This window comes from Panthera tigris, chromosome C1 (genome assembly GCF_018350195.1).
Source record: "Panthera tigris isolate Pti1 chromosome C1, P.tigris_Pti1_mat1.1, whole genome shotgun sequence".
NCBI classification, from domain to species: domain Eukaryota; kingdom Metazoa; phylum Chordata; class Mammalia; order Carnivora; family Felidae; genus Panthera; species Panthera tigris.
Window position 1 is genome coordinate 62,303,286 of NC_056667.1, and position 12,526 is coordinate 62,315,811.

Here is a 12,526-nt window from a genome sequence, read left to right on the forward strand (position 1 = left end):
GATTGGGAAAATATTTTTCGTGCAAAAAGAAACCAAACTAAAGTGGGAATAGCTTTACTTATATCACACAAAATAGACATTAAGCCAAAAACTGTAACATGAAGGCCATTATACAGTGATAAAGGAGTGTGTTCATCAAAAGAATATAAAAATTATATTTATGTACCCATCATTGGAGTACCCATCATTTATAAATGCAAAAATCCTCAACAAACTATTAGCAAACTGTATTCAGTAGTATATTAAAAGGATAATACACCAAGATCAAGTGGATTTATCCAAGGGATATAAGGATGGTTCAATACATGCAAATCAATAAATGTGATGTACCACATTAACAAAATGAAGGATAAAAATCATCATCATCTCAGTAGATGCAGAAAATTAATTTGACAAAATTCAACCTCCTTTCATCATAAAAACTCACAATAAATTGGTTATATAAGTCATCAACATAATAAAAGCCATATATGACAAGCCTACAGCTAACATCATAATCAATGGTAAAAAGCTGAAAGCCTTTGCTCTAAAATCAGGAAGAAAACAAGGATGTCCATTCTTGCCATTTTTATTCAACATAGTAATGGAAATCCTAGTCAGAGCAATTAGGCAATAAAACAAGTAAAAGGCATTAAAATTGGAAAAGTTGAAATAAAATTGTCTTTGCAGATAATACAATAGTATTTATACAAAACCCTATAGTCCAGCAAACAAATACTATTAGAACTAATAAATGAATTCAATGAAATATAGGAAACAAAGCCAATATTCAAAATTCAGCTGCATTTCTATATACTAACAACCAACTATTGGTAAGAGAAATTAAGAAAACAATCCCATTTAAAACTGCATCAAAACCAAGAAAATACCTAGAAACAAAATTAACTAAGGTGGGGAATTACTTGTGTATTGAAAACCATAAGCCATTGATGAAATAAAGATACAAATAAATGAAAATATTCCATATTCATGAGTTGGAAAAATTAATATTATTAAATGTACATAATATCCAATACAATCTACAAAAATCAATGTAATTCTTATCAAAATTCCAATGGAATTTCTCACACAAATGGAAAAAACAATCCTAAAATTTGTTTGGAAGCACAAAAGACTGAATAGCCAAAGCAATTAAGAAAGAAAAACAAAGCTGAAGGCATTACATGTCCTGATTTCAAACTATATTACAACGCAATGGTAATCAAAATAGTATATAGCACTGGGAAAGAAATAGACACACAAATGAATGGAACAGAATAAATGGAAAGCCCAGAAGTACACCCATGTATATATGCTCAATTAATTTTCAAAGAAGGAGTCAAGAATATACAGTGGAGAAAGGTTAGTCTCTTCAATTCAGTTGTTTTGGGAAAACTGAATGTCCACATGCAAAAGAATAAAATTGGACAATTATCTTAGACCACACAAAACAACTCAAAATGGATGAAAGATTTGAATGGAGACCTGAAACCATAAAACTCCTAGAAGAAATCATAGGGTAAGCTCTTTGACATTGGTCTTAGAAATGACTGGATTTAATACCAAAAGCAAAGGCAACAAAAGAAAAAATAAACAAGTGGGATTGCATCAAACTAAAAAGCTTCTGCACAGCATAGGAAACCATCAACAAAATTAAAAGGCAATCTATGGAATAGGGGAAAATATTTGCAAACCATATATGTGATAATGAGTTAATATCCAAAATATACAAGGAACTCCTAGAACTTAATAGCAAAAACCAAAAAACAATAACCCAATTTTAAAAAATGGGGGGCGGGGCACTGGGGTGGTTCAGTCAGTTAAGCATCCAAGTTTGCCTCAGGTCATGATCTCATTTGTGAGTTCAAGCCCCACATTGGGCTCACTGCTGTCTGCCTGTCAGTGCAGAGCCTGCTTTGGATCCTCTGTCCCTCTCTCTCTGCCCCATCCCCACTGCACTCTCCCCAAAATAAATACGTAATTTTAAAAAATGGGCAAAGGACCCAGACAGACATTTTCCCAAAAAAGACATAAAGATAGCTAATAGGTACATGAAACAGTGCTTGACATTACTAGTTATCAGAGAAAGTAAATAAAAATTACAATGAGATAGAAGATAGGATGTCTGTTATCCAAAAGACAAAAGATAAGGATGTGGACGTGTGGATGTGGAGAAAAGGGAATTCTTGTATACTGGTGGTAGGAATGTAAATTGGTACATCTACTATGGAAAACAGTATGGAAGTTCCTCAAGAAATTAAAAATAGAACTATCATACTATCCAGCAATTCTACTTTTGTGTATATATTCAAAGAAAATGAAATCACTGTCTCATAGAGATATTTGTATTCCTATGTTCACTGCAGCATCATTTACGATATAAATGTATGGAAACATGTCATTTAATGGATCAGTGGATGAAGAAAATGTGGTATAAACACACAAGGAACATTATTCACCTTTTAAAAAGGAAATCCTGCTTTTGCAGCAACACAGATGAACTTGATGGGCATGATACTAAGGGAAATAAGTCAAATAGAAGAAGACAAATACACATGATATCACTTATATGTAGAATTTTTTAAAATGTTGAACTCATCTTAGAATGGGGGTCACCACAGGCTGGGGAATGGGGAAAATATGGAGAACTGGTAAAAAGTACAAATTTGAAGTTGTAAGTTGAAAGGGTGAAAAAGGTAATGAAAAAGGTCTTAGCATCCAATGCACAACATGGTGAATATAGTTGATAATACTACATTGTACAATTTAAATTTGCTGAAAGGTAGAATTTAAGCATTCTCATCAAAAATAATGAGAGAGAAAGAAAGAAAAGAAAAGAAAAGAAAAGAAATGGAAGGAAGGAAGGAGAAAAAGAAAAGATAAATATATGAGGTAATGGACATGTTTGTTACCTTGAATGTGGGATTCCTTTCACAACGTATGTATATATCAAATCACATGATGTTGTGTAATATAAATATATTACAATTTTGCAAATTATACCTCAATAAAGCTGAAAAAATTTACATAATTTTAAGAATCCTTTGCTCATGTTGAATTGGATTGTTATTGTTGAGTTGTAGAAGCTCTTTATATATTCTGAATATTGCTTATCTGGTAGATGATTTGCAAATATTTTCTCCTATGGTTGTCTTTTCATTAGTAATGTCTCTTAGTAATGTCTTTTGATGCACAAGCTTTTTGTATGTGTGTGTGAAATCTAATTAATCTTTTTTTTTCTTTTGTTGCCTGTGCTTTTGGTGTTACATCTAAGGAATCTTCATCAAATCCAGCGTCCACAAAGATTTCCTCCTCTGCTTTCTTCTAGAGTTTTACTTTTGTTTTAGTTTTTGTGTTTAAGCCTTTGATCCATTTTGAATTGATTTTTGTATATGGTGTAGAATATGGGCCCAACTTAGTCCTTTTGCATGTGGATATCCAGTTTTTCTAGAAATGTTAATTGAAAAAATGGTCCTTTCCCCATTGAATGGCCTTATATGTGAGGGTTCATTTTAGGGTTCTCTATTCCAGGTCTCTGTGTCTGTCCTTATGCCAGCACCACACTTTTTTTTTATGTTTATTTATTTTTGAGACAGAGAGATAGCATGAGCTCTGGAGGGTAGAGAGAGAGAGAGGGAGACACAGAATCCGAAGCAGTCTCCAGGCTCTGAGCTGTCAGCACAGAGCCCGATGCAGAGCTTGAACTCATGAGCTGTGAGATCATGACCTGAGCTGAAGTTGGACACCCAACCGACTGAGCCACCCAGGTGCCCCCCCCCCCCTACTGTTTTGATTACTGTAGCTTTTTTTTTTTTAATTAATGTTTATTTTTGTGAGAGACAGAAAGCAGGGAAGGGGCAGAGAGACAAAGAGACACAGAATCTGAAGCAGGCTCCAGGCTCTAAGCTGTCAGCACAGAGCCCGATGCGGGGCTGGAACTTGTGAACCACAAGATCATGACCTGAGCCGAAGTCGGACGCTTAACCAACTGAGCCACCCAGGCACCCTGATTACTGTAGCTCTATATTAAATTTTGAAATGAGGTATCTGGGAGTATTCAACTTTGTTCTGTTTGAAGATTGTTTTGCCAATAAAATATTTTAAAGTGCATTCAAAGTAGAGTTTGTTTGTAAACTATATGTGTTATGTGTAAAGGTTTATGCTGATGACATCTACATTTATATTTTAATCCTGACTCGTCCTGAGCCCCAGGTTTGCTTCACATCTCCACCAGGCCAAAACACAGTTTTTCATCTTTTCTTTGAAATGTGCTTCTCCTGGTTTCTACATCTTAGAAAATAACATCACACACACATTTTCTCTCTTTTCTTCACCACTGCTCCTCTTCCTATCCCCTCCTGCCCCATATCCTCTCAGCAAGTCCCACTGGCTTTTCCTTCCAAACATATCCCTGGCCTGACCACCTCCATCCTTATTATCCTAGTCCAACTTGTAGTCATCATGTTCTCCCCAACTCTCTGCCCCAATCTATTCTCTTCACAAAAGTCAGGAAATCTGAGAAAACATAATTCTGAAGTCTTACCTTTAAGATGGCGGTCTAAGTATTCTAAGACTATTCTAAATATTTGAATTGATGCAAGAATTAAAGATCCAAATGCTAGGGATCCTGTGTGATATCTGGGTAGAGATAAAATGGTAATGAAAGTTAAAATATCTTTACTATTAACTAAAAGTATGCTAAAAAATTGTAATAGGTAAAAAGGATCTGCAGGCAGATTGCTAGGGAAGAGCTGCTTACACTTTCTTATTCAGACTGATAAAAGTCTTCACAGAGGATTTTAAATGATAAACGTCTATTTTGCCCTTCATCTACAAAAATGATACCAATAGCACATTACAGTCAAATAGAATGTTTGGGTGAAGCAATGGAGAGACACAGCTAAGTTAACTCTTAATTTTTAATTTGGTGCCCTCCCCTACCACTTTTCTCCAGAAACCTATGGCTTTTTTTTTTTTTTTTTTTTTTTAAGATTTTAGGTAATCTCTACACCCAGCATGGGGCTCGAACTCACAACCCCAAGATCAAGAGTCACATGCTCCACCAACTGAACCAGCCAGGTGCTCCACCAGAAACTTACGGCTTTTACAAGGATTTTGGCCTGGTTTGGGATTATAAAACTGTGGCTGTAAAATCAGACATAGCTAGTGGACATCCATGAATTTTAAATCATGTCTTTGACCTCATTTTTACCTTTCCACTTGAATTACATAAGCATAAGACTGAATTACAAGCACACTAAACACAACTGAGAAGATAGATGTAGGGCTCAATGTGAAACTTACCGTATAGCTCGTCCAAATGCAGTAAAAAGTGGATATGGTGGGATATCATCAGGTTTTTTCAAGGCCCAGTAATAAGAAGCAAAGGCACCAGCAAGGGCACACTGACCCAGTGCAATGACGAAGTTTATAAGCCAGAGAAAGACAAATAGATTGAATATCTGGAAGGTAGGGATGTACTGATGGTACAGGCTCTTTCCACCATAGAAAGCAAAGTTACACTGAGCCCCAGGGCAAGCTTTGGCAATTTCAGTTGTATTAAAAATCTGCACTCAGAAAAAAAAATACAGATATCATATTAAATGCCATTCTAAGATAACACCTTTCCTTTCTCCACTTATGTAGCCCCCAATTGCATGTCCTACTATTCCCCCATTAGCTTCTGCTGTTATTCCTATTTTCTCTCCCATCACTTTATATTATTCTTTAATGAGCTCTGGAAGTGTTTGATTTTCCATGATATGTTCACCACTCTGCCCCCGCTAAAATTTCACATTTATTAGTGTTGTTGACCATACCTGCTTGTTGGGTATGTAACAGAACAGATGAGCTCAGGAAAGAATAGTGCTTTCTCTCTATTCTGCCTGCCATTTTCAGTGCTCTCCTAACATCTGATCCACCCTTCCCTTCTTAACAGTGATTCCCATTAATGCCACTATTTCAGAATGATTTTTACAATTGCTAGGTGAAATGTAGTAGACTTCTGTATTGAAGTAAGTTAAAGAGTTAGTTTCTTTTACTTACCTCTGGGTCACAGGTTGTATTTTCATGTTTACATTGCCCTTCTGGGGTTATGACTTTGTATACAGGTACCCCTGATGTAGCCAAGTAACTGGGTTAGTCTATTAAGGATAAACTATTTGCTGGTAGATTGAAAGTAGATAGACAAGAAAATAATGCAGATCACTCAAAAGTCCACTGAGAGATTAACTTCAAAAAAACTTCTAATCTTTTAATAATTCATACATTTTTCAGACCCAGAATGATAGAAGATGGGTTAGCTGTACTGAGTGATCCCTTAACATTAAAATACAAAGGAATTTTCTTCAGTTATTGCCAAGAAGAAGTACCATATGTGAAGACAAAACAAAATCTACCATATGACCTATCTGAGGGGAAATTCAATCAGTAGAAAAACTTTTTTTTAGAGCTTAGCAAAAAAAAAAAAAAAAAAAAAAAGGAAAAACAAAAATAAAAAACCTTTAGTGTGTTTCTAGTCTTCCCAGGATGGAAAACACTGGACACAAACTCTTGGTTCTTGAATAACAGAGTGGACCTGAGGTTTAAAGATGTCAATTACCAAAGGATACACTGCTATCACCGCCCAGTAGGAAATACAGATGGAGAGGAAAATGAAAGTTAAAAGTGGATAAACTAATGTAGTAGGGATATATCCAATGGCTCTGAAATAAAACAATAGTTGAAATTCAAAATGATCCACAAGATATAAATTCTCAAAGTTTTCTCTGTTTACACTAGAAATAAGCTTTATACTGAAGTGATTCAAGAACTGTGGTAATAACTATTGACCCTTTTTTGCTAATCATTCTGGCATATTCTTGGTTGGCTTTACATTTTACTTAAGTTTTATTTATTTGTTTTTAGTAAATTAGAGGCCTTCTTTTAATGCTCATATTTCATTCCTGCCAAAAGTTCCCCAAAGTTCCCCAAGTTTCTGTGTGACTCAAAGATTTGATACCCCAAACTTTTTCGTCTTTGGCTATTTCCTTATGACTCAAAGATTTGATACATCATAATCATAGTACTTCCTTTTGTTTATATTCTTAGACTTTCAAAATTGGAGAGAACCTTGAACATCATCTGATCAAATGTGAGAATCCCTCCCTAATTCAGGAATCCCTTCTATACTATTTTCTAAATATGTTTGTTTCTAGTAACCACATTGAGTGGTAAAGACTTACTTTTGTATGACAGAGCTTATTCTCTGTCATATGAAATTTAGAAAGTTCTTCCTCATATCCTGGACTGTTACTCATCCACTACCTTTTGGAAAAGAAATGTTCACCTTTTTCATATAGCAGCCCTTCAAGTTACTATTCTTTTATGTTCCAGTATAATCATTCCCTTGATATTTTCTCATAAGTCATAGTGTCTGCAATGTTCACCATCCTAGTAGCCCTGTTCCTACTTTTGAATGATCTTTTCAGCATATGACACTGAAAACCCAATACTGTTTGATTTAGCCACTGAGAATTATGATGGAACCATTTCCACTCCTAATGCATTGGCATATCTTAGATTCCTTTTGCATTTGTTACCTCGTTCACCTATTTGAGCTATGTTTTGTCACCTTTCTGCAGATACTGCTGTTAGGTGAATCATTGAGAATCTCATGTTTACCCTGTATTCTCACAGCAATTTATTCCAGCTCTAACTTCCCCTTGGAAAAAAAAAATCAACCTGTCATAGTTGTATTGCCCTCTACCCCCCCCCCCCCACACACACACAGAGGTGTAATAGTGGGGCAAGTTACAGTGAATTACAGTATCATATTACTTAATAAATAAACCCAGAATATCAGTAGTTTTCAGTGGCTAATGATTGGGCTTCAGTTATTATGGGAAGGAGGGTTTAACAAACTTCTTGTTAACTATTTAAACCATTGGATTCAGGTGGCACTATTATAATTATAGATGACAATTTTGTTAAAATAATCCTTACAGATGATTTAAAATATTTGCTCTCTGGTCATTAGAACTTAGTTTCCATTGTTCTAAATAGAAAGATGGTCTGTTGGCTTTATAGTAATGCTTTTCTTGTTTCTTCCATGCAGTATTCAAAAGTTTAAAGTGTTATCCTCAAGTGACTTTTTGGAATAGTTTAGAAACTGTAGGTGTCATTACCTCCCTGCATGAATTTTAGTGTTTATTTTATAGCATTTTTTTAAGTTTATTTATTTTGAGAGAGAGAGAGGCAGACAGAAGGAGAGAGAGAAAATCCCAAGCAGTCTCTGCACTGTTAGTACGGAGTCTGATGGGCTTGAACTCACCAACTTCTGGGCTCAATCTCACAAACTGTGAGATCATGACCTGAGCCTAAAGCAAAAGTTAGATGCTTAATTGACTGAGCCCCAGGAGCCCCTATTTTATAGCATTAAAATTTTTTTTTCAATGTTTGTTTATTTTTCAGAGACAGAGCATGAATGAGGGAGGGGTGGAGAGATCAGGAGACACAGAATCTGAAGCAGGCTCCAGGCTCCGAGCTATCAGCACAGAGCCCGCTGCAGAGTTGAACTTACAAACCGAACCATGAGATCATGACCTGAGCCAAAGTTGGAAGTTGGATGCTTAACTGACTGAGCCACCCAGGCACCCCTAGAGCATTTCTTAATAAAAAATTCCTGAATTAAGAGCTATATATATAAAATGTATAGTCTGGTGCTCCTAGAATCAATTATTCTATTAGCAAATTTTGTCACTCATATAGAAATGGTAATAGCATATAATTGACTATAGAATTATGGTGATTTAAAGTTTTGCAAATGATCTTAACCATCAATATTAACATATGATTCAATATGGGAGTAATACAATATACAATACGAGTTACTTTTATATAGCACCTTATCACTCTCACACGTTATTATCCTAATATACATTTGGTGTTTAAAAAGTGCTAATACATAGACTAATAGGTTTGAGCCCTATTTCACCCTATGATAATTGAGGTTTGGAGATACTGAAGGATTTGTTAGCATGACCTTTCTAATTATTGGCAACGTCTGAACTTAATTCCTGATGGAAAGCAGATTTCTTTAACAAGTCTTCTTAAAGGGAAAATCATCTGGGGCATCTACACAATAGACAGTGACTGATTTGACTGACTGATACACATATGAGTTTCTCCATCAGGGTCTTACTTGCTCCCTTCCTTCAGCAGGGCAATGGAGATGCGGATTCGTTCCCTGAGGAAGATCAGCATGAGGATGATAAACACTTCAAGAAGGCAGAGTATTACCACTTTAAACAGGAAAAAAAAAAAATTAGTGTGTGATACAAATCAATCCAAAAAAACAAACTTTCTCCGCAAAAGTTAGGACTGAATTTCGTGATTATTTCTGCCAATTCTGACTCTCCATAATTTAAGCAGTGCTACCTCTCCCCAAATGCCAATCTTAGAAATTCACTTGCAAAACCTCCAGGAAATGCTGAGAAGTCTAGATTAAAACCTTTAGCTAGAGTTTGAACAACTCAGTGGATCAGGCTTCCATTTTATCTATAGAAACATTTCACACCATTTGTAAAAATGAGACAGAAGGAAGGGCTGCTCTAGGCAGTGTTATTTTAGATGTGTTCACTTACACTTCATTGATTAAGAGAATTACAGAAAAAACTTTTTGAGCTGTCGACCCTGCTCACAATGCCTCTTCATTAATTGACCTTGCTGACTGACAGGGCAGGCTCTTGCCTGCCACATTTTTATTTTGTGACTCCATTCATCATGGCTACCATTGATAGAATCAGGGTATAAACCCAACTCCAGTTGTCTGATCAAAGTCTCAGAATTAGAACTAAGGGAATCTACTTCAGTTTTGAATTAAAGGTTATAAAGCTCTTGACCTCTGAGTTATACAAACTCAATGAACTGTGTCAAAACCACCTTTACGTGAAGTGAGTGAATTTGCAAAGAAAGAATGAAGTATATGTATATTAAGGAAACAGAGCAGAGAGGAAATCTTGGGTTCTTTTGGCTTTCTGTTTCCCGGATCCAAATACACTTGAAAGTCCAGCTGCTTTTCTGTTGTTTTGAGTTTGATGAGACACTTCTATATTCTTATAATAAGTCCCAATGCCTTGCCCCTAGCTTGTTCCAATTTTCTTTTTGGCTACCTTAAATTAATTTCTTTTTACTTGAATCCAGATGGTCCTAATTATTATATTTCCTCAATTCTAAGATGCATATTTAACTTAGTAATAACTTTTTTAGGAAAAATAAGAAAATCCTTCATTAAACATCTTTTCATTGACCATAAGATGCATCCTGACTTCAGAGATGTTAAAAAGTGAAACATTATGGATCTTAAAATTAAGGAAATACAGCACCGCTAATAACAATCTGAAACTATAGAAGAAACTTAAGGGAAAGCTATAATTCCCATCTGTGAAAGAATCTGTTCCATTATATCCTTGCTAGACAGTAATTCTGCTCATGCTTGAACACTTCAAGTGACAGGGCACTCATTTCATTCTATTGTTATACCACCAAGATTCTGATGTTACAGCACATATCACTTAACATCTCCAAGTAGAAATCAGCTAACCCAGAGATGTGAGAGGATCTTAGTAACGTATCATCTCGCCACTATGTCTTCTTTTAGTGAAATTATGTATTTATGTTTTCATGCATATTTGATTCTCTTAAATTGAGTCCACAATTATGGGGTATAGCCATATTAAGCTAAAATCATTATCTTAGAACAAACCTAATATAAGATATGCCAGAATCACTCTATATTCTGAAATTGCGTTGATAAACAACGTTGCATATTAAACTTCTCCCTTTACAAAACTACATATCTAAAAATGATTACAAGGATTTTATTGTCTTTTGAATTTAAATATTATATTCTTTTCCTGTGTTTGAATAAGAGCAAAGAATGGAAATCTGGTTTTTGAGACCCTGTAGAGAAGTTGGTGTTATTCTAACTTCTCAGAGGAGGAGACTGGGATAACTAATAGCAGAAATGAGAATAGAACCATCTCCTAACACTACCCCAAACTCATAAAAATGATAATTTTTGTATGTATAACTGCTTATTTTTAGTGTTTCCATCAATGAGTGTAATTTCACATTACGCCTTTCTCTTTGGTACCTAGAATTTTGTCCAAACAGAGCAAGTAATCAATTATTGTCTGATAAATGGGTTGTGAAAGTAGAAGCTCATTTGAGGAAAGACTGGTATTGCTAGACTTGAAAATAAAAGCAAGCTCTGTATTTTCCTCAAAGGAGATCCTTTAACTTCTTCAGTGGCAGATTCTGATCATGTCAATGATTTTTGTGTGGAAGGCACTGAGGAGACAGCTGTGGGAAGACCACAGAACCTGTAGCTAAGATCCATCTGATAATAAAATTAGAGGTTTCAAAACATAATGGATGAGATTCATCATCTTTAGACATGGTAGGTAATCACAGTAGATTTCTGACAACATATGGAATCATTCAAATTCAGGAAAACTGTTGAGGATACAAATCCTAAGATGCCTCTGATTTTTAGTTAGAAAGAAATGACTACAAATGAAATAATTCTTCTGCAACATATTTGGGGGGAAAAAGTGTTCTATGAAGGGAACTAATCTGCATAAGAGCTGCACATGGGAACCAAAGAACAAGGATGTGACATTTTGACCTAGCATTGCCCGAGAAAAAGAAAAGTCAAATGTGGCAGAAAAAAGGGCTAGGTCATCAAGCTTGGCATGAGCCTATAGAAAAAGTCTCTCAAGATTATACAACCCTGCTAAAAAAAAAAAAAAAAAAAAGCTTCTCATTATTAATTTTGTTGCTCACATGCCTTCATCCCAGGAAAGCAGTGTCCTAGATGGAATATGTCTGCATTCTGGTCAGGAAGAGTATCCTATTAGTGTAAACAACTAAAATGGAAGGCTGGTGACATGAGATGGGCCTGTCCTTGAAAACCTGATGACTTCCGGGTGAAGTGATAAAAGCAAGTTTTCACATTATGGGGATGGGGCCCCTGGACCTATGATGCCCCCATCAAGATATTACTCCCCTCTGAGGCTCTCTCTGGGTTTCTTACCAGGCCTCTTGGAATATGCTTTCCCTGGTGCTCTAACTTAAATAATATGAAGAGTTTCTTTTAAAGCAACATGTAAATAGAGATTATTTTTAAATCTTGAGTAAAGAATATTAATCTCCGTGAAGTGGAAAGAATATGATAAAAACCATTCTAGGAATATAAAAGTGATCTCTGAAGTCATCTTGCTGTAAAAATTTTTTTAATTTACCCTTAACTAATTCAATAATCTGAACACTTCAAAAATGTAAATTCATTTTGTTAGTTATTATTACAATTCCTATAATAGTTTAAAAGTCTTGCTATGAAAAAAAATGTTTTTTTTCTGTTTTTAAAACAAATTTGAAAAATCCAACTTTTTTTCCTTTCAAAACACCTTTCTTGGATATCAAGTTAATGGCTATAAACATCCACATCCAAAACATTTTAAGTTGAAGGCAAATAGCATGAGATCATTGTAAGGTAATATTTCCT

General features: G+C 35.2%; 1 protein-coding gene across 11 annotated transcripts in view; it reads right to left on the reverse strand.

The window, feature by feature from the left end:
- The window catches only part of SLC44A5 (solute carrier family 44 member 5), a 368,679-nt gene that overhangs the window by 11,912 nt on the left and 344,241 nt on the right, over positions 1 to 12,526 (reverse strand). For all 11 annotated transcript variants that reach the window (XM_042997591.1, XM_042997590.1, XM_042997595.1 and 8 more), the window contains 5 exons: positions 9,161 to 9,260; positions 6,591 to 6,683; positions 6,025 to 6,112; positions 5,284 to 5,546; positions 4,523 to 4,617 (listed from right to left, as the gene is read on the reverse strand). In XM_042997591.1, coding sequence (XP_042853525.1) covers positions 4,523 to 4,617; positions 5,284 to 5,546; positions 6,025 to 6,112; positions 6,591 to 6,683; positions 9,161 to 9,260 — 639 coding nt within the window. The remainder of the gene's footprint in view (positions 1 to 4,522; positions 4,618 to 5,283; positions 5,547 to 6,024; positions 6,113 to 6,590; positions 6,684 to 9,160; positions 9,261 to 12,526) is intronic.